Source organism: Mercurialis annua, linkage group LG4 (genome assembly GCF_937616625.2).
Source record: "Mercurialis annua linkage group LG4, ddMerAnnu1.2, whole genome shotgun sequence".
NCBI lineage: Eukaryota > Viridiplantae > Streptophyta > Magnoliopsida > Malpighiales > Euphorbiaceae > Mercurialis > Mercurialis annua.
This window is the reverse complement of record NC_065573.1, coordinates 3,682,822-3,709,784: the sequence shown is the minus strand read 5'-3', so window position 1 is coordinate 3,709,784 and position 26,963 is coordinate 3,682,822. Positions and strand designations below refer to the sequence as shown.

Sequence of the window (26,963 nt, the reverse complement as noted above, 5' to 3'; positions counted from 1 at the left end):
TAAATATTGTTTCCCAATTAAAAACAAACAAACAAACAAACACAATTCAATTGAAATCATATAAAATATTATTTTAAAATTTAAATAATGTTATCAAAATTTAAAACGATAATTAAAAGTCCGATTTTGAAATCGGTATTTAACCAATTTAATAACATTAACAAATCATGAAAAACCAACCAACAATCCTTTGATAATCAAACATAAAAGAAACCACTTAAATCAATAGGAAAAAAAATCAAATGGAAACATCACAAGATTTCTAGAAACTAGAAGAATACTAAATCTCAATTTACTTACTAATAACATTATGAGAAAACAATTGGACCAATAGAACCCATCAAACATGAATAATCCAAGCCATATTTCGAACAGCTAATATTGCCACCTAAAATTCAGACTCAAACTCTCCTGCAATCAAAAACAACGAACAGAAACCAAAAAATTCCATAATCTCATAATTAACAAAACAATGAAACTTAAATTAATCATTTTCTATTAGCAAAACCACTTTTGAACCATTAACAAAACCCGCCAAACATCATCTGTCTTAAGCCCAGAAAAAAAAAATAAGAAGATAAAAATCAAAGAAGTAACATAACTAACACTAGCTACAAATAACCTTTGATTTTACAAACAACAATTCCAACTAACAACAATTACACACTCAGTTAACATTACATAAACATATAACTTATAGTCAATATCATATAACTCTAATTATATAAGAAAATAATTAAAGCAAACAAAGTATGAACATTTAACCCATTAATGTATTGACAGTAACTTAATCAATATTCTGACTTCAAAGCACAAATCAATCTCCATAAATTATCGATCAATAAACTGAGAACGGCATGAACAAGTACAAGAATAGCCGCCCACAATGACTCAAGTAATGATCTCATAATACAAACAGATGAACACAGAAACATAGGGAGATCGGCAGCCATCGCACAATAAAAGAATGAATCGATCTACCGTAACTCAAGAGATTCGAACGTACCAAAATTAAGATTACATGCCAAAGATTTTTTTTGAGAAGGATGGGATCTGTTGTGATGAAAGAGACAACCACAGAACGATGCTATATAGATGAACGTAACAAGTTACAAAACAGAAGTAACAATAACGTAACAACGCAGAGAATTGACGTACCGTTAGAACACAATAAAGCTCGATATGGTTCAGAAGTAATCCGGTTCAGATTAGACATGAGAAACGATCTAACACGATGATAGAACAAACCAACGTAACGAGTTATGAAATGGCGAAAGGATAATGAACGAATCAACAAGAACGAAGAGACTGAAAATTTACTAGGTTCGGAAGCGATAGAGAGGAAGAGAGACGTATGATTATTTTAGTGTAAGTTTAGGATCTTAAGCGGCTAGGGTTGAGAGATTTATGAGTGAAAAATATAAGAGTTAAACGGTTCCTTAAAAAAAAAAAAACAACAAAAATTTATTAAATCCACGAATTTGTAAACGACTCCAAAAAAAATCTGAAAACTAATAACAAAAAAATTAAATCACTTACGGGGTATTACAATTATGAAACAGATCCAAACGTTTCATCTTTTTAGCGATTTAAGCAAAACGTTTACAAACGTTACGAAACACATCCAAACGTTTCACCTTTTTAGCGATTTAAGACAAACTTTTACAATCGTTTTAAAACATATCCAAACATTTAACCTTTTAAGCGATTTAAGTCTAACATTTACAAACGTTACAAAACAAATCCAAATGTTTCACCTTTTTAGCGATTTAAGCCAAACGTTTACAAAAGTTATCAAATGTTTCACCGTTTTAGCAATTATGCCAAACGTTTACAAACGTTACGAAACAAATCCAAGCATTGAACCTTTTTTGCAATTTAAGCCAAACGTTTACAAACTTTACAAAACGAATCCAATTGTTTTACCTTTTTAGCGATTTAAGCCAAACGTTTACAAACGTTACAAAACAAATCAGAACGTTGATCCTTTTTAGAGATTTAAGCAAAACATTTACAAAAGTTCGAGCAAAGCGCCTACGGAATTGTCCATAACTGCTATGTATAATATCAAAGGCCTAAACAAATCTAAACGTTTCAACTTTTTAGCGATTTAAGCCAAATGTTTACAAACGTTACGAAACAAATTCAAACGTTTCGCCGTTTTAGCGATTTAAGCCAAACGTTTATAAACGTTACGAAACAAAACCAAACATTTGAAACGTTACGAAACAAATCCAAACGTTTCACATTTTTAGTGATTTAAGCCAAACCTTTACAGATGTTACGAAACAAAATCAAGTGTTTCACCTTTCAGCAATTTAAGCCAAACGTTTACAAACGTTACGAAACAAATCCAAGCGTTTCATATTTTTAGTGATTTAAGCCAAACCTTTACAAATGATAAGAATCAAGACCAAGCGTTTCACCTTTTTAGCAATTTAAGCTAAACGTTATGAAGCAAATCAAAGCGTTTCATCTTTTTAGCAATTTAACTCGAATATTTACAAACGTTCCGAAATAAATCCAAGCGTTTCACCTTTTTAGTAATTTAAGCCAAACCTTTACAAACATTATGAAACAAAACCAAACATTTCACCTTTTTAGCGATTTATGCCAAACTGTTACAAACGAACAAAACAAATCCAAACATTTCACCTTTTTAGCGATTTAAGCCGAACGTTTACAAACAATACGAAACAAAACCAAACATTTCACCTTTTTAGCGATTTAAGCCAAACGTTTACAAACGTTACGAAACAAATTCAAACGTTTCACCTTTTCAGCAATTGAAGTCAAACGTTTATAAATGTTACGAAATAAATTCAAACGTTTCCCCATTTTAGCGATTTAAGCCAAACGTTTACAAACGTTACGAAACAAATCCAAACGTTTCCCCTTTTATGCGATTTAAGTCAAACGTTTACAAAGGTTATGAAACAAATCCAAATGTTTCAGCTTTTTAGCAATTTAAGCCAAACGTTTACAAACGTTAAAAAATCAAATCCAAGCGTTTAACTTTTTTAGCATTTTAAGCCAAACGTTTGCAAACATTACGAAACAAATCCAAATGTTTCGCCTTTTTAGCGATTTAAGCCAAACGTTTACAAACGTTACGAAACAAATCCAAACGTTTCCCGTTTTTAGCGATTTAAGCCAAACATTTACAAACGTTACAAAACAAATCCAAACGTTGAACTTTTTTAGCGATTTAAGCCAAACATTTACAAACGTTCCGAGACAATTCTAAACGTTTCACTTTTTTAGCGATTTAAGCCAAATGTTACGGAACAAATCCAAACGTTTCGCCTTTTTAGCAATTTAAGGCAAATGTTTGCAAACGTTAGAAAACAAACCCAAACTTTTCACCTTTTTAGCAATTTAAGCCAAACGTTTGCAAACGTTACGAAACAAAACCAAAGGTATAAAACGTTACGAAACAAATCCAAACGTTTCACATTTTTAGTGATTTAAGCCAAAACTTTACAAATGTTATGAAACAAAACCAAGCGTTTCACCTTTTTAGCAATTTAAGCCAAACGCTTACAAACGTTTCGAAACAAATCCAAGCGTTTCATCTTTTATGAAATTTAAGCCGAATGTTTACACACGTTCCGAAACAAATCCAAGCGTTTCACCTTTTTAGTAATTTAAGCCAAACGTTTACAAACGTTATGAAACAAATCCAAGCGTTTCACCTTTTCAGAAATGTCAGCTGAACGTATACAAACGTAGGAAACAAATCCAAGCATTTCACCATTTTAGCAATTTAAGCCAAACGTTTACAAACGTTAGGAAACAAATCCAAACGTTTCACCTTTTTAGCGATTTAAGCCAAACGTTTACAAACATTATGAAACAGATCCAAACATTTCAACTTTTTAGCGATTTAAGCAAAATGTTTACAAACGTTACGAAACACATCCAAACGTTTCACCTTTTTAGCAATTTAAGCCAAACTCTTACAATCGTTTTAAAACATATCCAAACGTTTAACCTTTTAAGCGATTTAAGTCTAACATTTACAAACGTTACAAAACAAATCCAAATGTTTCACCTTTTTAGCGATTTAAGCCAAACGTTTACAAAAGTTATCAAATGTTTCACCGTTTTAGCAATTATGCCAAACGTTTACAAACGTTACGAAACAAATCCAAGCATTTGAACCTTTTTTGAAATTTAAGCCAAACGTTTACTAACTTTACGAAACGAATCCAAACGTTTTACCTTTTTAGCAATTTAAGCCAAACGTTTACAAACGTTACAAAACAAATCAGAACGTTGATCCTTTTTAGAGATTTAAGCAAAACATTTACAAAAGTTCTAGCAAAGCGCCTACGGAATTGTCCATAACTGCTATGTATAAGATCAAAGGCCTAAACAATTCTAAACGTTTCAACTTTTTAGCGATTTAAGCCAAATGTTTACAAACGTTACGAAACAAATTCAAACGTTTCGCCGTTTTAGCGAATTAAACCAAACGTTTATAAACGTTACGAAACAAAACCAAACATTTGAAACGTTACGAAACAAACCCAAACGTTTCACATTTTTAGTGATTTAAGCCAAATCTTTACAGATGTTACGAAACAAAATCAAGCGTTTCACCTTTCAGCAATTTAAGCCAAACGTTTACAAACGTTACGAAATAAATCCAAGCGTTTCATATTTTTATCCATTTAAGCCGAATGATTAGAAACATTCCGAAACAAATCCAAGCGTTTCACCTTTTTAGTAATTTAAGCCAAAAGTTTACAAACGTTACGAAACAAATCCAAGTGTTTCACCTTTTTAGAAATTTGAGCCGGACGTATACAAACGTACGAAACAAATCCAAACGTTTCCCTTTTTTAGCGATTTAAGCCAAACGTTTACAAACAATACGAAACAAAACCAAACATTTCACCTTTTTAGCGATTTATGCCAAATGTTTACAAACGTTACGAAACATATCCAATCGTTTCTCCATTTTAGCGATTTAAGCCAAACGTTTAAAACGTTATGAAATAAATCCAAACATTTCACCTTTTTAGCGATTTATGCCAAATGTTTACAAACGTTACGAAACAAATCAAAATGTTTCACCTTTTAGCAATTGAAGCAAAACGTTTAGAAACGTTACGAAACAAATTCAAACGTTTCACCTTTTTAGCGATTGAAGCCAAACGTTTAGAAACACTACGAATAAAATCTAAACGTTTCCCCTTTTTAGCGATTAAAGCCAAACATTTACAAACGTTACGAAACAAATCTAAACGTTTCACCTTTATAGCGATTTAAGCCAAAAGTTTACAAACGATACGAAAAAATCGAAACGTTTCGCATTTTTAGCAATTAATGCCAAATGTTTACAAACGTTACAAAACAAATCCAAACGTTTCACCTTTTTAGCTTTTTAAGCCAAACATTTACAAACGTTAATAAACAAAACCAAACGTTTAATACGTTATGAAACCAATCCAAATATTTTATATTTTTAGTGATTTAAGCCAAACCTTTACAAATATTACGAAACAAAAGCAAGCGTTTCACCTTTTTAGCAATTTAAGCCAAACGTTTACCAACGTTACGAAACAAATCCAAGTGTTTCATCTTTTTAGCAATTTAAGCCGAATGTTTACAAACGTTACAAAACAAATCCAAGCGTTTCCCCATTTTAATAATATAGGCCAAACGTTTACAATCGTTACGAAACAAATCCAAGTGTTTCACCTTTTAAGAAATTTGAGCCGAACGTATACAAATGTACGAAACAAATCCAAACGTTTCACCTTTTTAGGGATTTACGCCGGACGTATACAAACAATACGAAACAAAACCAAACATTTCACCTTTTTAGCGATTTATGCCAAACGTTTACAAACGTTACGAAATAAATCCAAATGTTTCCCCATTTAGCGATTTAAGACAAACGTTTAAAACGTTACGAAATAAATCCAAACATTTCACCTTTTTAGCGATTTATGCCAAACGTTTACAAACGTTACGAAACAAATCAAAACGTTTCACCTTTTTAGCAATTGAGGCCAAACGTTTAGAACGTTACGAAACAAATTCAAACGTTTCACCTTTTTAGCGATTGAAGCCAAACTTTTAGAAACGTTACGAATAAAATCCAAACATTTCCCCTTTTTAGGATTTAAGCCAAACGTTTACAAAAGTTACAAAACAAATCCAAATGTTTCACCTTTTTAGCAATTTAAGCCAAATGTTTACAAACGTTACAAAACAAATCCAAGCGTTTCACCTTTTTAACAATTTAGGCCAAATGTTTACAAACATTACGAAACAAATTAAAGCGTTTCCCCTTTTTAGTGATTTAAGCCCAACGTTTAGAAACGTTACGAAACAAATCCAAACGTTTCACCTTTTTTAGCGATTTAAGCCAAACGTTTTCAAACATTACGAAACAAATCCAAACGTTTCGCCTTTTTAGCAATTTAAACCCAACGTTTACAAACGTTACGAAACAAATTAAAGCGTTTCACCTTTTTATCGATGTAAGCCAAACGTTTAGAAACGTTACGAAATAAATCTAAACGTTGCACCTTTTTAGCGATTTAAGCAAAACATTTACAAACGATACGAAACAAATCCAACCGTTTACCCTTTTTAGCGATTTAAGCCCAATGTTTAGAAACGTTACGAAACAAAGCCAAACGTTTCACCTTTTTTAGCGATTTAAGCCAAACGTTTTCAAACATTACGAAACAAATCCAAACGTTTTGCCTTTTTAGCAATTTAAACCAAACATTTACAAACGTTACGAAACATATCCACACGTTTCACATATTTAGCGATTTAAGCCAAACGTTTTCTAAAGTTACGAAACAAAACCAAACGTTTAAAACGTTACAAAACAAATCCAAACGTTTCACATTTTTAGCAATTTAAGCCAAACCTTTACAATCGTTACAAAACATATCCAAGTGTTTCATCTTTTTAGCAATTTAAGCCGAACGTTTACACACGTTCTGAAACAAATCCAAGCGTTTCACATTTTTAGTAATTTAGGCCAAACGTTTGCAAACGTTACGAAACAAATCCAAGCGTTTCACCCTTTTAGAAATTTCAGCCGAACGTATACAAATGTACGAAACAAATTCAAGTGTTTCACCTTTTTAGCTATTTAAGCCAAACGTTTACAAAAGTTACGAAACAAATCCAAACATTTTACCTTTTTACCGATTTAAGCCAAACGTTTGCAAACGTTACGAAACAAATCCAAGCGTTTCACCCTTTTAGAAATTTCAGCCGAACGTATACAAATGTACGAAACAAATTCAAGTGTTTCACCTTTTTAGCTATTTAAGCCAAACGTTTACAAACGTTACGAAACAAATTGAAGCGTTTCACCTTTTTATCAATTTAAGCCAAACGTTTAGAAACGTTACGAAACAAATCCAAACGTTTCAACTTTTTAGTGATTTAAGAAAAACGTTTACAAACAATACGAAACAAATAAAAGCGTTTCACCTTTTTTTCAATTTAAGCCAAACGTTTAGAAACGTTACGAAACAAGTCCAAACGTTTCACCTTTTTTAGCGATTTAAGCCAAACGTTTACAAACATTACGAAACAAATCCAAATGTTTCGCCTTTTTAGCAATTTAAACCAAACGTTACGAAACATATCCACACGTTTCACATTTTTAGCGATTTAAGCCGAACGTTTACAAACGTTACAAAACAAATCCAAACGTTTCCCCTTTTTAGAAATTTAAGCTAAACGTTTATAAACGTTACGAAATAAATTCAAATGTTTCACCTTTTTAGCGATTTAAGCCAAACGTTTACTAAGGTTATAAAACAAATCCAAATGTTTCACCTTTTAGCAATTTAATCCAAACGTTTTAAAACGTTACGAAACAAATCCAAGCGTTTCATCTTTTTTGCAATTTAAGCCGAATGATTAAAAACATTCTGAAACAAATCCAAACGTTTGACCTTTTTATCAATTGAAGCCAAACGTTTATAAACGTAACAAAGTAAATTCAAACGTTTCCCCTTTTTAGCGATTTAAGCCAAACGTTTACAAACGTTACAAAACAAATCTAAACGTTTCATTTTTTTAGCGATTTAAGCCAAACGTTTACAAAGGTTATGAAACAAATCCAAATGTTTCAACTTTTAGCAATTTAAGCCAAACGTTTACAAACGTTACGAAACAAATCTAAGCGTTTCATCTTTTTAGCAATTTAAGCCGAATGATTACAAACATTCCGAAACAAATCCAAGCGTTTCACCTTTTTAGGAATTAAAGCCAAACGTTTACAAACGTTATGAAACAAATCCAAGTGTTTCACTTTTTTAGAAATTTGAGCCGGACGTATACAAACGTACGAAACAAATCCAAACGTTTCCCTTTTTTAGCGATTTAATCCAAACGTTTACAAACAATACGAAACAAAACCAAACATTTCACCTTTTTAGCTATTTATGCCAAACGTTTACAAACGTTACAAAACATATCCAAATATTTCCTCATTTTAGCGATTTAAGCCAAATGTTTAAAACGTTACGAAATAAATCCAAACATTTAACCTTTTTAGTGATTTATGCCAAACGTTTACAAACGTTACGAAACAAATCCAAACGTTTCGCCTTTTTAGAAATTGAAGCCAAACGTTTATAAATGTTACGAAATAAATTCAAATGTTTCACCTTTTTAACGATTTAAGCCAAACGTTTACAAACGTTACAAAACAAATCTAAACGTTTCATCTTTTTAGCGATTTAAGCCAAGCGTTTACAAAGGTTATGAAACAAATCCAAATGGTTCACCTTTTTAGCAACATAAGCAAAACGTTTACAAACATTATAAAACAAATCCAAGCGTTTCACCTTTTTAGCAATTGAAGCCAAACGTATACAAACGTTACGAAACAAATCCAAAGGTTTCACCTTTTTAGCGATTTAAGCCAAACGTTTACAAACGTTACGAAACAAATATAAATGTTTCACCTTTTTAGCGATATAAGCCATACGTTTACAAACGTTACGAAACAAATATAAACGTTTCTTCTTTTTAGCGATTTAAGCCATATGTTTACAAACGTTACAAAATAAATCCAAACGTTGAACCTTTTTAGCGTTTTAAGCCAAACATTTACAAACGTTACGAAACAAATCCAAACGATTCACCTATTTTAGCGATTTAAGCCCAATGTTTATAAACATTTCAAAACATATCCACATGTTTCACCTTTTTAGCGATTTAAGCCAAACGTTTACAAACGTTACGAAAAAAATCCAAATGTTTCGCATTATTAGCAATTTAAGCCAAATGTTTACAAACGTTACAAAACAAATCCAAACGTTTCACCTTTTTAGCGATTTAAGCCGAACGTTTACAAACGTTAGTAAACGAAACCAAACGTTTAATACGTTTTGAAACCAATCGAACCGTTTAACATTCTTAGTGATTTAAGCGAAACCTTTACAAATGTTGCGAAACAAAACCAAGGGTTTCACCTTTTTAGCGATTTAAGCCAAACGTTTACCAACGTTACGAAACAAATCCAAGCGTTTCATCTTTTTAACAATTTAAGCCAAACGTTTAAAACGTTTCGAAATATATCCAAACATTTCATCTTTTTAGCGATTTATGCCTAACGTTTACAAACGTTACGAAACAAATCCAAGCGTTTCCTATTTTTAGCAATTGAAGCCAAAAGTTTATAAACGTTACGAAATAAATTCAAACGTTTCACCTTTTTAGCGATTTAAGCCAAACACTTACAAACGTTACAAAACAAATCTAAATGTTTCAGCTTTTTAGCGATTTAAGCCAAACGTTTACAAAGGTTATGAAACAAATCCAAATGTTTCACCTTTTTAGGAATTTAAGCCAAACGTTTACAAACGTTACAAAACATATCCAAGCGTCTCTCCTTTTTAGCAATTGAAGCCAAACGTATACAAACGTTACGAAACAAATCCAAAGGTTTCACCTTTTTAGCGATTTAAGCCAAACGTTTCCAAACGTTACGAAACAAATATAAACGTTTCACCTTTTTAGCGATTTAAGCCATACGTTTACAAACGTTACAAAACAAATCCAAACGTTGAACATTTTTAGCGTTTTAAGCCAAACATTTACAAACGTTATGAAACAAATCTAAACGTTTCACCTTTTTAGCGATTTAAGCCAAAAGTTTACAAACGATACGAAAAAACACCAAACGTTTCGCATTTTTAGCAATTTAAGTCAAATGTTTACAAACGTTACTAAACAAATCCAAACGTTTCACCTTTTTTAGCGATTTAAGCCAAACATTTACAAACGTTGCTAAACAAAACCAAACGTTTAATACGTTACGAAACCAATCCAAACGTTTCGCATTTTTAGCAATTTAAGTCAAATGTTTACAAATGTTACGAAACAAAACCAAGCGTTTAACCTTTTTAGCAATTTAAGCCAAATGTTTACCAACGTTACGAAACAAATCCAAGCGTTTCATCTTTTTAGAATTATAAGCCGGATGTTAACAAACGTTCCGAAACAAATCCAAGCGTTTCCCCTTTTTAGTAATATAGGCCAAACGTTTACAATCGTTACGAAAAAAATCCAAGCGTTTCACCATTTTAGCGACTTATGCCAAACGTATACAAACGTTACGAAACATATCCAAGCGTTTCACCTTTTTAGCAATTTAAACCAAACATTTACAAACGTTACGAAACATATCCACCTGTTTCACATATTTAGCGATTTAAGCCAAACGTTTTCTAAAGTTACGAAACAAAACCAAACGTTTAAAACGTTACAAAACAAATCCAAACGTTTCACATTTTTAGCAATTTAAACCAAACCTTTACAATCGTTACAAAACAAATCCAAGTGTTTCATCTTTTTAGCAATTTAAGCCGAACGTTTACACACGTTCTGAAACAAATCCAAGCGTTTCACATTTTTAGTAATTTAGGCCAAACGTTTGCAAATGTTACGAAACAAATCCAAGCGTTTCACCCTTTTAGAAATTTCAGCCGAACGTATACAAATGTACGAAACAAATTCAAGTGTTTCACCTTTTTAGCTATTTAAGCCAAACGTTTACAAACGTTACGAAACAAATCCACACATTTTACCTTTTTACCGATTTAAGCCAAACATTTACAAACATTATGAAACAAATCCAAACGTTTCTCCTTTTTAGCGATTTATGCCAAACATTTATAAACGTTACGAAACAAATCTATACGTTTCACCTTTTTAGCGATTGAAGCCAAACGTTTACAAACGTTACGAAACAAATCCAAACGTTTCCCAATTTTAGCAATTTAAGCCAAACGTTTACAAACGTTACGAAACAAAAACCAAGCGTTTCACCTTTTTAGCAATTTAAACCAAACATTTACAAATGTAACGAAACAAATCCAAGCATTTCACCTTTTTAGCAATTTAAGCCAAATGTTTACAAACGTTACGAAACAAATCCAAGCGTTTCACCTTATTAGTAATTTAAGCCAAACGTTTGCAAACATTACGAAACAAATCCAAACATTTCACCTTTTTAGCGATGTAAGCCAAACATTTACAAACGGTACGAAACAGATCCAAACGTTTCACCTTCATAGCGATTTAAGCCCAACGTTTGGAAACTCTAGGAAACAAATCCAAACGTTTGACCTTTTTAGACATGTAAGCCACACGTTTACAAACTTTACGAAACAAATCCAAGCGTTTCAACTTTTTAAAATTTTAATCCAAACATTTACAAACGTTACGAAACAAATCCAAGCGTTTCACCTTTTTAGCAATTTAAGCCAAACATTTAGAAACGTTATGAAACTAATCCAAATGTTTGAGCTCTTTAGCAATTTAAGCCAAACGTTTACAAACATTACGAAACAAATCCAAATGTTTCCCCCTTTTAGTGATTTAAGCCAAACATTACAAAACAAATCCAAACATTGAACCTTTTTAGCGATTTAAGCTAAACATTTACAAACGTTACGAAACCAATCCAAACGTTTCACCTTTCTAGCGATTTAAGCGAATAGTTTACAAACGTTACGAAACAAATCCAAACGTTTTGCCTTTTTAGCAATTTAAGCCAAACGTTTCAAATGTTACGAAACAAATCCAAAAGTTTCCCCTTTTTAGCGATTTAAGCCAAACGTTTACAAACGTTACGAAATAAAAACAAATGTTTAAAACGTTACGAAACTAATCCAAACGTTTCACTTTTTAAGTTATTTAAGCCAAACCTTTACAAATGTTACGAAACAAAATCAAGCGTTTCACCTTTTAAGCAATTTAAGCCAAACGTTTACAAACGTTACGAAACAAATCCAAGCGTTTCATCTTTTTAACAATTTAAGCCAAATGTTTACAAACGTTCCGAAAGAAATCCAAGCATTTGACCTTTTTAGTAATTTAAGCCAAACATTTACAATCTTATGAAACAAATCCAAGCATTTCACCGTTTTAAAAATTTGAGCCGAACGTATACAAACGTTACGAAACAAATCCAAAAGTTTCACCTTTTTAGCGATTTAAGCCGAACGTTTACAAACAATACGAAACAAAACCAAACTTTTCACCTTTTTAGGGATTTGTGCCAAACGTTTACAAACGTTATGAAACAAATCAAAATGTTCCCCCATTTTAGAGATTTAAGCCAAACATTAAACACAATACGAAATAAATCCAAACATTTCACCTTTTTAGCGATTTATGCCAAACGTTTACAAAAGTTACGAAACAAATCTAAATGTCTCACCTTTTTAGCGATTGAAGCCTAACGTTTATAAACGTTACGAAACAAATCCAAATGTTTCACCTTTTTAGCGATTTAAGCAAAACGTTTACAAAGGTTAGGAAATAAATCCAAATGTTTTACCTTTTTAGCAATTTAAGCCAAACGTTTACAAACGTTACAAAACAAATCCAAGCGTTTCACCTTAGTAATTTAAGCCAAACGTTTACAAACGTTAAGAAACAAATCTAAATGGTTCACCTTTTTAGCGATTTAAGCCAAACGTTTACAAATATTACGAAACCAATCCAAACGTTTCACCTTTTTGGCGATTTATGACAAACGTTTACAACATTACTAAACAAATCCCAACATTGAACCTTTTTAGCGATTTAAGCCAAAAAATTACAAACGTTACGAAAAAAATCTAAATGTTTCACCTTTTTATTGATTTAAGCCAAACGTTTGCAAACGTTACGAAACAAATCCAAACGTTTCGTCTTTTTAGCAATTTAAGCCAAATGTTTACAAACGTTACGAAACAAATCCAAACGTTTCCCCTTTTTAGCGATTTAAGCCAAAACATTTACAAATGTTACAAAACAAAACCAAACGTTTAAAACGTTACGAAACAAATTCAAACGTTTCACATTTTTAGTGATTGAAGCCAAACCTTCACAAATGTTACAAAACAAAACCAAGCATTTCACCTTTTTAGCAATTGAAGCCAAACGTTTATAAACGTTACGAAATAAATTCAAACGTTTCACCTTTTTAGCGATTTAAGCCAATCGTTTAGAAACGTTACAAAACAAATCTAAACATTTCATCTTTTTAGCGATTTAAGCCAAAACGTTTACAAAGGTTATGAAACAAATGCAAATGGTTCACCTTTTTTGCAATTTAAGCCAAACGTTTACAAACGTTACAAAACAAATCCAAGCATTTCATCTTTTTAACAATTGAAGCCAAACGTATACAAATGTTACGAAACAAATCCAAAGGTTTCACCTTTTTAGCGATTTAAGCCAAACGTTTACAAACGTTATGAAACAAATATAAACGTTTCACCTTTTTAGCGATTTAAGCCATAAGTTTACAAACGTTACAAAACAAATCCAAACGTTGAACCTTTTTAGCGTTTTAAGCCAAACATTTGCAAACGTTACGAAACAAATCTAAACGTTTCACCTTTTTAGCGATTTAAGCCAAAAGTTTACAAACGTTACGAAAAAAATCCAAACGTTTCACATTTTTAGCAATTTAAGCCAAATGTTTACAAATGTTACAAAACAAATAGAAACGTTTCACCTTTTTAGCGATTTAAGCCAAACGTTTACAAAAGTTACTAAACAAATCCAAACGTTTAATACGTTACGAAACCAATCAAAACTTTTCACATTTGTAGCTATTTAAGCCAAACCTTTACAAATGTTACGAAAAAAAATCCAAATGTTTCACCTTTTTAGCAATTTAAGCCAAATGTTTACAAACATTACAAAACAAATCCAAGCGTTTCACCTTTTTAGCAATTTAGGCCAAACGTTTACAAACGTTACGAAACAAATTAAACCGTTTCACCTTTTTATTGATTTAAGCCAAACATTTAGAAATGTTACGAAACAAATCCAAACGTCTTACCATTTTAGCAATTTAAGCAAAACATTTACAAACGATACGAAACAAATCCAACTGTTTCCCCTTTTTAGTGATTTAAGCCCAACGTTTAGAAACGTTATGAAACTAATCCAAACGTTTAATACGTTACGAAACCAATCCAAACGTTTCACATTTGTAGATATTTAAGCCAAACCTTTACAAATGTTACGAAACAAATCCAAATTCTTCACCTTTTTAGCAATTTAAGCCAAATGTTTACAAACGTTACAAAACAAATCCAAGCGTTTCACCTTTTTAACAATTTAGGCCAAATGTTTACAAACATTACGAAACAAATTAAAGCGTTTCACCTTTTTATTGATTTAAGCCAAATGTTTAGAAACGTTACGAAACAAATCCAAACGTCTCACCTCTTTAGCGATTTAACCAAAACGTTTACAAACGATACGAAACAAATCCAACCGTTTCCCCTTTTTAGTGATTTAAGCCCAACGTTTAGAAACGTTACGAAACAAATCCAAACGTTTCACCTTTTCTAGCGATTTAAGCCAAACGTTTTCAAACATTACGAAACAAATCCAAACGTTTCGCCTTTTTAGCAATTTAAACCCAACGTTTACAAATGTTACGAAACAAATTAAAGCGTTTCACCTTTTTATCGATGTAAGCCAAACGTTTAGAAACGTTACGAAATAAATCTAAACGTTGCACCTTTTTAGCGATTTAAGCAAAACATTTACAAACGATACGAAACAAATCCAACCGTTTACCCTTTTTAGCGATTTAAGCCCAATGTTTAGAAACGTTACGAAACAAAGCCAAACGTTTCACCTTTTTTAGCGATTTAAGCCAAACGTTTTCAAACATTACGAAACAAATCCAAACGTTTTGCCTTTTTAGCAATTTAAACCAAACATTTACAAACGTTACGAAACATATCCACACGTTTCACATATTTAGCGATTTAAGCCAAACGTTTTCTAAAGTTACGAAACAAAACCAAACGTTTAAAACGTTACAAAACAAATCCAAACGTTTCATATTTTTAGCAATTTAAGCCAAACCTTTACAATCGTTACAAAACAAATCCAAGTGTTTCATCTTTTTAGCAATTTAAGCCGAACGTTTACACACGTTCTGAAACAAATCCAAGCGTTTCACATTTTTAGTAATTTAGGCCAAACGTTTGCAAACGTTACGAAACAAATCCAAGCGTTTCACCCTTTTAGAAATTTCAGCCGAACGTATACAAATGTACGAAACAAATTCAAGTGTTTCACCTTTTTAGCTATTTAAGCCAAACGTTTACAAACGTTACGAAACAAATCCAAACATTTTACCTTTTTACCGATTTAAGCCAAACATTTACAAATATTATGAAACAAATCCAAACGTTTCGTCTTTTTAGCGATTTATGCCAAACATTTATAAACATTACGAAACAAATCTATACGTTTCACCTTTTTAGCGATTGAAGCCAAACGTTTACAAACGTTACGAAACAAATCCAAACGTTTCCCAATTTTAGCAATTTAAGCCAAACGTTTACAAACGTTACGAAACAAAAACCAAGCGTTTCACCTTTTTAGCAATTTAAACCAAACATTTACAAATGTAACGAAACAAATCCAAGCATTTCACCTTTTTAGCAATTTAAGCCAAATGTTTACAAACGTTACAAAACAAATCCAAGCGTTTCACCTTATTAGTAATTTAAGCCAAACGTTTTCAAACATTACGAAACAAATCCAAGCGTTTCACCTTTTTAGGAATTTAAGCCGAACGTATACAAACCTTACGAAACAAATCCAAGCGTTTCACCTTTTTAGTAATTTAAGCCAAACGTATACAAACCTTTCGAAACAAATCCAAGCGTTTCACCATTTTAGTAATTTAAGCCAAACGTATACAAAAGTTACGAAACAAACCTAGTGTATCACCTTTTTAGGAAATTAAGCCGAACGTATACAAACTTTACGAAACAAAACCAAGGGTTTCACCTTTTAAGCGATTTAAGGCGAACGTTTACAAACAATACGAAACAAAACCAAACATTTCACGTTTTTAGCGATTTATGCCAAACTTTTACAAATATTACGAAGCAAATCCAAATGTCTCACCTTTTTAGCGATTTAAGCCAAACATTTACAAACATGACGAAAAAAATCTAAATGTTTCACCTTTTTAGCGATTTAAACCAAGCGTTTACAAACGTTACGAAACAAATCCAAACGTTTCGCCTTTTTAGCAATTTAAGCCAAATGTTTACAAACGTTACAAAACAAATCAAAACGTTTCACCTTTTTAGCGATTAAAACCAAACGTTTACAAACGTAACGAAACAAAACCAAACGTTTCACCTTCTTAGCAATTTAAGCCTAACGTTTTCTAATAGTACAAAACAAATCAAAACGTTTCACCTTCTTAGCAAATTAAGCCAACATTTACAAAAGTTACGAAACAAATCGAAGCGTTTCACCTTTTTTGAAATGTTTGCCGAACATTTACAAACGTTACGAAACAAATCCAAACGTTTCACCTTCTTAGCGATTTATGCCGAACGTTAACAAAAGTTACGAAACTAAACCAAACGTTCATCCTTTTTAGCAATTTTAGCCAAACGTTTACAAACGTTACGAAACAAATTAAAACGTTTCCCCATTTTGGCGATATAAGCTAAACGTTTAAAACGTTACGAAACAAATCCAAACGTTTCACCTTTTTAGCGGTTTAAGCCAAACGTTTACAAATTCTACAAAAAAAATTAAAACGTTTCCCCTTTTTAGCGATTGAAGCCAAACGTTTACAAACGTTACGAAACAAATCCAAACGTTTCACATTTTTAGCAATTTAAGCCAAACGTTTACAAACGTTACGAAACAAAACCAACCGTTTCACCTTTTTAGCAATTAAAGACAAACGTTAAAAAACGTTACGAATCAAATTCAAGCGTTTCCAACTTTTAAGCAATTTAAGCCAAATGTTTACAAACATTGTGAAACAAATCCAAACATTTCATCTTTTTAGCGATTTACGCCAAATGTTTACAAACGGTACCAAACAAATCCAAACGTTTCACCATTTTAGCGATTTAAGCCAAACATTTATAAATGCTACGAAACAAATCCAAATGTTTCACCTTTTAGCAATATAATCCAAACGTTTACAAACGTTACGAAACAAATCCAAGTGTTTCTCCTTTTTAGCAATTTAAGCCAAACGTATACAAACGTTACAAAACAAATCAAAGCGTTTCACCTTTTAGAAATTTAAGCCAAACGTTTAAAAAGGTTACAAAACAAATCCAAACGTTTCACCTTTTTAGCGATTTAAGCCAAACGTTTACAAACGATACGAAACAAAACCAACCTTCTTAGCAATTTAAGCCTAACGTTTTCTAACGTTACAAAACAAATCAAAACGTTTTACTTTCTTAGCAATTTAAGCCAACATTTACAAACGTTACGAAACAAATCCAAGCGTTTCACCTTTTTAGAAATGTTTGCCGAACATTTACAAACGTTACGAAACAAATCCAAACGTTTCACCTTCTTTGCGATTTATTTCGAACGTTAACAAACGTTACGAAACCAAGCCAAGCGTTTATCCTTTTTAGTAATTTAAGCCAAACATTTACAAACGTTACGAAACAAATTAAAGCGTTTCCCCATTTTGGCGAATAAGCCAAACGTTTAAAACGTTACGAAACAAATCCAAACATTTCACCTTTTTAGCGGTTTAAGCCAAACGTTTACAAACATTACAAAACAAATTCAAATGTTTCCCCTTTTTAGCGATTGAAGCCAAACGTTTACAAACGTTACGAAACAAATCCAAATGTTTCACATTTTTAGCAATTTAAGCCAAACGTATACAAATGTTACGAAACAAAACCAAGCGTTTCACCTTTTTACCAATTTATGACAAACGTTAACAAACGTTGCGAAAAAAATCCAAGCGTTTCCACCTTTTAAGCAATTTAAGCCAAACGTTTATAAACATTTTGAAACAAATCCAAACGTTTCATCATTTTAGCGATTTACGCCAAACGTTTACAAACGGTACGAAACAAATCCAAACGTTTCACCATTTTAGCGATTTAAGCCAAATGTTTATAATTGCTACGAAACAAATCCAAACGTTTCCCCTTTTAGCGATTTAAGCCAAACGTTTATAATTGCTAAGAAACAAATCCAAACGTTTCCCCTTTTAGCAATATAATTCAAACGTTTACAAACGTAACGAAACAAATCCAAGTGTTTCTCCTTTTTAGCAATTTAAGCCAAACATATACAAACGTTAGGAAACAAATCAAACCGTTTCACCTTTTAGAAATTTAAGCCAAACGTTTATAAAGGTTACGAAACAAATCCAAACGTTTCACCTTTTTAGCGATTTAAGCCAAACGTTTATAAACGATACGAAACAAATCCAAACGTTTCTCCTTTTTAACGATATAAGCGAAACATTACAAACGTTAGGAAAAAAATCTAAACGTTTCACCTTTTTAGCGATTTAAGCCAAACGTTTACAAACGCTACAAAAGAAATCCAAACGTTTCACCTTTGAAGCAATTTAAGCCAAACGTTTACAAATGTTGCAAAACAAAACCAAACGTTTAAAACGTTACGAAACAAATCCAAATGTTTCACATTTTTAGCAATTTAAGCCAAACGTTTACAAAGGTTATGAAACAAATCCAAATATTTCACCTTTTTAGCAATTTAAGCCAAACGTTTACAAACATTGTCAAACAAATCCAAACCATTCACCTTTTTAGCGATTTAAGCCAAACGTTTACAAACGGTACGAAACAAATCCAAACGTTTCACCATTTTAGCGATTTATGCCAAACGTTTATAAATGCTATGAAACAAATCCAAACGTTTCCCCTTTTAGCAATATAATCCAAACGTTTACAAACGTTATGAAACAAATCCAAGTGGTTCTTCTTTTTAGCAATTTGAGCCAAACGTATACAAATGTTCCGAAACAAATCAAAGCGTTTCGCCTTTTAAAAATTTAAGCCAAACGTTTAAAAGGTTACGAAACAAATACAAATGTTTCACCTTTTTAGCGATTTAAGCCAAACGTTTACAAACGATACGAAACTAATACACATGTTTCTCCTTTTTAGCGATTTAAGCCAAACGTTTACAAACGCTACGAAACAAATCCAAACGTTTCACCTTTTAAGAAATTTAAGCCAAACGTTTACAAGCGTTACAAAACAAAATCAAACATTTAAAACGTTACGAAACAAATCCAAATGTTTCACATTTTTAGCGATTTAAGCCAAACGTTTACAAAGGTTATGAAACAAATCCAAATGTTTCACCTTTTTAGCAATATAAAATAAATGTTTACAAACATTACAAAACAAATCCAAGCGTTTCACCTTTTTAGCAATTTAAGCGAAACGTTTACAAACATTTCGAAACAAATCCAAGCGTTTCACCTTTTTAGCGTTTAGGCCAAACGTTTACAAACGTGACGAAACAAATCAAAACGTTTCACCTCTTTAGCAATTTATACCAAACGTTTACAAACGTTATGAAACAAATCCAAATGTTTCCCCTTTTTAGCGATTTAAGCCCAACGTTTATAAACGTTACGAAACAAATACAAACGTTTCACCTTTTTTAGCGATTTAAGCCAAACGTTTACAAACATTACGAAATAAATCCAAATATTTCGCCTTTTTAGCAATTTAAGCCAAACGTTTACAAACGTTACGAAACAAATTCACACGTTTTACCCTTTTAGCGATTTAAGCCAAACGTTTAAAACGTTACGAAACAAATCCACACGTTTTACCTTTTTAGCGATTTAAGCCAAACGTTTACAAACGTTACGAAACAAAACCAAACGTTTAAAACGTTATAAAACAAATCCAAACGATTCATATTTTTAGCGATTTAAACCAAACCTTTACAAACGTTACGAAATAAAACCAAGCGTTTCATCTTTTTAGCAATTTGAGCCAAACGTTTATAAACATTACAAAACAAATCCAAGCGTTTAATCTTTTTAGCAATTTAAGCCAAACGTTTACAAACATTTTGAAACAAATCCAAGCGTTTCATATTTTTTGGAATTTAAGACAAACGTTTAAAAACGTAACGAAAAAATATCCAAGTGTTTCACCTTTTTACCAATTTAAGCCAAATGTTTACAAACGTTACGAAGCAAAATCCAAACATTTCCCCTTTTTAACGATTTAAGTCGAACGTTTACAAATGTTACGAAACAAAACCAAATGTTTCACCTTTTTAACGATTTAAGCCGAACGTTTCCAAACGTTGCAAAACAAATCCAAACATTTCCCCTTAGTAATTTAAGCCAAACGTTTAAAACGTTACGAAACAAATCCAAACGTTTCTCCTTTTAAGCAATTTATGCCAAACGTTTATTAACGATATGAAACAAATCTAAACGTTTCATCGTTTTGGCGAATGAAGCCCAACGTTTACAAACGTTACAAAACACATCCAAAAGTTTCACAATTTTAGCAATTTAAACCAAACGTTTACAAACATTACGAAATAAAAACCAAGTGTTTCACCTTTTTAGAAATTTAAGCCAAACGTTTACAAACGTAACGAAACAAATCCAAGCATTTCACCTTTTTAGCAATTTAAGCCAAACGTTTACAAACGTTACGAAACAAATCCAAGCGTTTCACCTTTTTAGCAATTTAAGCCAAACTTTTACAAACTTTACGAAACAAATCCAAACGTTTCACCTTTTTAGCCATGTAAGCCAAACGTTTACAAACGTTATGAAAGAAATCCAATGTTTTAACTTTTTAGAACTTTAAGGCAAACATTTACAAACGTCATGAAACAAATCCAACCGTTTAACCTTTTTAGCAATTTAAGCCAAACGTTTACAAGCGTTACGAAAAAAATACAAACGTTTCCTCTTTTTACTTAAGTCAAACATTTACAAAGGTTATGAAACAAATCCAAATGTTTCACCTTTTTAGCAATTTAAGCCAAATGTTTACAATGTTACAAAACAAATTCAAACGTTTCATCTTTTTAGCGATTTAAGCCAAACGTTTGCAAACGTTACGAAACAAAACCAAACGTTTAAAACTTTTCGAAACCAATCCAAAAGTTCCACATGTTTAGTGATTTAAGCCAAACCTTTACAAATGTTACGAAACAAAACCAAGCGTTTAACCTCTTTAGAAATTTAAGCCAAACGTTTACATATGTTACGAAACAAATCCAAGCGTTTCATCTTTTTAGCAATTTGAGCCGAACGTATACAAAAGTACGAAATAAATCAAAAAAATTCACCTTTTTAGCGATTTAAGCCGGACGGGTACAAATAATACGAAACAAAACCAAATATTTCACCTTTTTAGCTATTTATGCCAAACGTTTACGAAATAAATCCAAATGTTTCCCCATTTTAGCAATTTAAGCCAAACGTTTAAAACGTTATGAAATAAATCCAAACATTTCACCTTTTTAGTGATTTATGCCAAACGTTTACATTTGTTACTAAACAAATCCAAACGTTTCCCCTTTTTAGAAATTGAAGCCAAACGTTTATAAACGTTACGAAATAAATTCAAACGTTTCACCTTTTTAGCGATTTAAGCCAAACATTTACAAACGTTACGAAACAAATCCAAACATTTCACCTTTTTAGCGATTTAAGTCAAAAGTTTACAAAGGTTATAAAACATATCCAAATGTTTCACAATTGTAGCAATTTAAGCCAAACCTTTACAAACGTTACAAAACAAATCCTAGCGTTTCACATTTTTAGCAATTTAAGCCAAACGTTTACAAACATTACGAAACAAATCCAAAGGATTCACTTTCTTAGCGATTTATGCCAAACGTTTACAAACGTTACGAAACAAATCCAAACGTTTCACCTTTTTAGTGATTTAAGCCAAACGTTTACAAACGTTATAAAACAAATCCAAATGTTGAAACTTTTTAGCGATTTAAGCCAAATGATTACAAACGTTATAAAACAAATCCAAATGTTGAACCTTTTTAGCGATTTAAGCCAAACATTTCCAAACGTTACGAAACAAATCTAAATGTTTCACCTTTTTAGCAATTTAAACCAAACGTTTACAAACGTTACGAAACAAATCCAAACGTTTCGCTTTTTTAGCAATTAAAGCCAAATGTTTACAAACGTTACAAAACAAATCCAAACGTTTCACCTTTTCAAAAATTTAAGCCAAACATTTACAAACGTTACGAAACAAAATCAACCGTATAAAACGTTACGAAACAAATCCAAACGTTTCACATTTTTAGTGATTTAAGCCAAACCTTACAAATGCTAAGAAATAAAACCAAGATTTTCACCGTTTCAGCAATTTAAGACAAACATTTGCAAACGTTACGAAACAAATCTAAGCGTTTCATCTTTTTAGCAATTTAGGCCGAATGTATACAAATGTTCCGGAAAAAATCCAAGTGTTTCACCTTTTTAGCAATTTATGCCAAACGTTTAAACACGTTACGAAACAAATCCAAATGTTTCACCTTTTTAGCGATTTAAACCAAACTTTCACAAATGTTACGAAACAAATCTAAATGTTTTACCTTTTTACCGATTTAAGCCAAACGTTTACAAACGTTACAAAACAAATCCAAATGTTGAACCTTTTTAGCGATTTAAGCCAAACATTTACAAAAGTTACGAATAAAATATAAACGTTTCACATTTTTAGCGATTTAAGTCAAGCGTTTACAAACGTTACGAAACAAATCCAAATGTTTCGCCTTTTTAGCAATTTAAGCCAAATGTTTACAAGTTTTACAAAACAAATCAAAACGTTTCACCTTTTTAGCGATTAAAACCAAACGTTTACAAACGTATCGAAACAAAACCAAACGTTTCACTTTCTTAGCAATTTAAGCCTAACATTTTCCAACGTTACAAAACAAATCAAAACGTTTCACCTTTTTAGAAATTTAAGTCGAATGTTTACAAACGTTACGAAACAAATACAAATGTTTCACCTTCTTAGCGATTTATGCCGAACGTTAACAAACGTTATGAAAGCAAACCAAACGTTTATCCTTTTTATCAATTTTAGCCAAACGTTTACAAACGTTACGAAACAAATTCAAACGTTTCCCCATTTTGGCGATATAAGCCAAACGTTTAAAACGTTAAGAAAAAAATCCAAACGTTTCACCTTTTTAGCGGTTTAAGCCAAATGTTTACAAACGTTACAAAAAAAATCCAAACGTTTCCCCTTTTTAGCGATTGAAGCCAAACGTTTACAAACATTACGAAACAAATCCATACGTTTCACATTTTTAGCAATTTAAGCCAAACGTTTGCAAACGTTGCGAAACAAAACCAAGCGTTTCACCTTTTTAGCAATTTAAGACAAACATTAACAAATGTTACGAAACAAATCCAAGCGTTTCCACCTTTTAAGCAATTTAAGCCAAACGTTTACAAACATTGTGAAACAAATCCAAACGTTTCACTTTTTTAGCGATTTACGCCAAACGTTAACAAACGGTACGAAACAAATCCAAACATTTCCCCATTTTAGCGATTTAAACCAAACATTTATAAATTCTACGAAACAAATCCAAACGTTTCACCTTTTAGCAATATAATCCAAACGTTTAAAAACGTTACGAAACAAATCCAAGTGTTGCTCCTTTTTAGCAATTTAAGCCAAACGTATACAAACGTTACGAAACAAATCAAAGCGTTTCACCTTTTAGAAATTTAAGCCAAACGTTTACAAAGGTTACGAAACAAATCCAAACGTTTCACCTTTTTAGCGATTTAAGCCAAACGTTTACAAACGATACAAAACAAATCCAAACGTTTCTCCTTTTTAGCGATTTAAGCGAAACGTTTACAAACGTTACGAAACAAATCTAAACGTTTTACCTTTTTAGCGATTTAAGCCAAACGTTTACAAACGCTACGAAAAAAATCCAAACGTTATTCCTTTTAAGCAATTTAAGCCAAAGGTTTACAAATGTTACAAAACAAAATCAAACGTTTAAAATGTTACGAAACAAATCCAAATGTTTCACATTTTTAACGATTTAAGCCAAAAGTTTACAAAGGTTATGAAACAAATCCAAATGTTACACCATCTTAGCAATTTAAGACAAACGTTTACAAAACAAATCCAAGCGTTTCACCTTTTTAGCAATATAAGCCAAACGTTTACAAACATTACGAAACAAATCCAAGCATTTCCCCTTTTCAACGTTTAGGCCAGACGTTTACAAACGTGACGAAACAAATCAAAATGTTTCACCTCTTTAGCGATTTAAAACAAACGTTTACAAACGTTACGAAACAAATCCAAACGTTTCCCCTTTTTAGCGATTTAAGCCCAACGTTTATTAACATTACGAAACAAATACAAACGTTTCACCTTTTCTAGCGATTTAAGCCAAACGTTTACAAAGATTACGAAACAAATCCAAACGTTTCGCCATTTTAGCAATTTAAGCCAAACGTTTACAAACGTTACGAAACAAATCCACACGTTTCACTTTTTTAGCGATTTGAGCCAAACGTTTACAAACGTTACGAAACAAAACCAAACGTTTAAAACGTTATAAAACAAATCCAAACGTTTCATATTTTTAGCGATTTAAACCAAACCTTTACAAACGTTACGAAATAAAACCAAGCGTTTCATCTTTTTACAAATTTAAGCCGAACGTTTACAAACATTACAAAACAAATCCAAGCGTTTCATCTTTTTTGCAATTTAAGTCAAACGTTTACAAACGTTTTGAAACAATTCCAAGAGTTTCACCTTTTTAGCGATATAAGCCAAACGTTTGTAAAGGTTATGAAACAAATCCAAATGTTTCCCAACTTTAGCAATTTAAGCCAAACCTTTACAAACGTTACAAAACAAATACTATAGTTTCATATTTGTTGCAATTTAAGCCAAACGTTTACAAACGTTACGATACAAATCCAAATGTTTCACTTTCTTGGCGATTTAAGCCAAACGTTCACAAACATTATGAAAAAAATCCAAACGTCTCACCTTTTTAGCGATTTAAGCCAAACGTTTACAAAGGTTATGAAACAAATCCAAATGTTTCACCATTTTAGCAATTTAAGTGTCACGACCCAATCTCAGGGCCGAGACCGGCGCTAGGGAATGGGAGTGGTTCCTCCGAAACCCGTAGCAAGCCTAAAAACGTATACTAATTTTTCTCGAAACATAAACGTCATGCATGACATACATAAACACGTGTCATGCAGAAGCACACATGCCAGGCATACATATCCTCTGGCAGTCACAATATAAATAACGCAGCAAGCGTAAAACGTTTAAAACTTTAAAACGTTAAAGTTATATTTACAGAAAACTATACATTACAAGCTAGCTTGCAAAATACTTATCTACTGCAGCTCTAAGAGTAAAGTACTGTTTCTTTACATACTTAAAAATACAGACTTCTGGAAGTAGGATTGAAGTCCATTGCTTCAAAGCGTCTTTATCCTGAAAGGAAATCTGTGAGGGGGTCAGTATATTGGGATATACTGAGTGAGTTCATACATTTACTAATAAGTATTCAAATAAAACATAAAACGATACTCAATCGTATGCAGCCAAGTACAGGATCCGATTGAAACCTTAATCCTCAAACATACTAATCATCAATCAAGCAACCCAATCATTAATATCAAATTGCGAGTCCAACTCGCTGGTGGCCCAGCCACTAGATACGGGGACTCCAGACCACACCGTAGCCGAGTGCTCACTCGTATCAAAATCATATACCCAATCGTAAATTTCATTATCATCATCAGCTCCCAGCTGAGTCACATCAAAACTGGTGATCACACAGTCCTATTGTCGCCCAATGGGTAGCACGTTCCATCGGATCAATACTGGTTTCAAATCAAGCATATGCAATTCATAAAAAGAATTCGCATCGCAATCATGCAAATCAAACATAAAGCAATATAAAATATTTGCTTAAATAAATACTTTAAAAGCAAATCGTATAAACTCACATAAAACGCTTATCCAAAAATACGTCGGGGCTTTAGAACATCAAGCTTCCCAAACTACTGGTCCAGCTGCTTCTTGCCTCGCCGGATCTAAAACATTTGACTTGTATTAGAATCCTATTCTAAGATTGACTCTAGACTCGAGACTCGACACACTGAACTATCATTAACCGTCGTGCTTCTCACGTGATTATCCCGATAAACGGTATCAAACTCGTTTATGGATCAAAAATCACTTCTAATTCAATTCTCGTTTAACCTTGTTAGGTTAACGTCTTAATATAATCGATAATTAATCGAGTATTAATTAATCTCATGTCTCGATATGCGCGTATAACGAGTTTTTCTCAAAACTAGGTCGATCGGCGAGTTTACGGTGCGGGCGAGTCGCCGACCCACGGGGGCTGCGGGCGCACACCCCGCATATGCAGGCGCGTCGCCCGCCTATGCGGGCGCACGCCTCGCTATGCGGGCGCACGCCTCGCTATGCGGGCGTGCCGCACACCTCGCCCCGAAAACCAATTTTTCGGCTTTTCCGACGTGCTTTCGATCCAAAACGCTCCAAAAACATCCTAAACGCATAATCTAACTCCAAAACACAATAATCCAATTTTAATATCGATTAAAACGATAT

General features: G+C 32.3%; 1 protein-coding gene across 1 annotated transcript in view; it reads left to right on the top strand.

Moving 5' to 3' along the window:
* Nucleotides 1-1,046: 1,046 nt before the first annotated feature.
* Nucleotides 1,047-26,963, top strand: part of LOC126678226 (uncharacterized) — a 47,093-nt gene continuing 21,176 nt past the window's right edge. The window contains exon 1 of the mRNA XM_050373132.1: nt 1,047-1,201. Within this exon, the coding sequence (XP_050229089.1) occupies nt 1,047-1,201 (155 nt within the window). The remainder of the gene's footprint in view (nt 1,202-26,963) is intronic.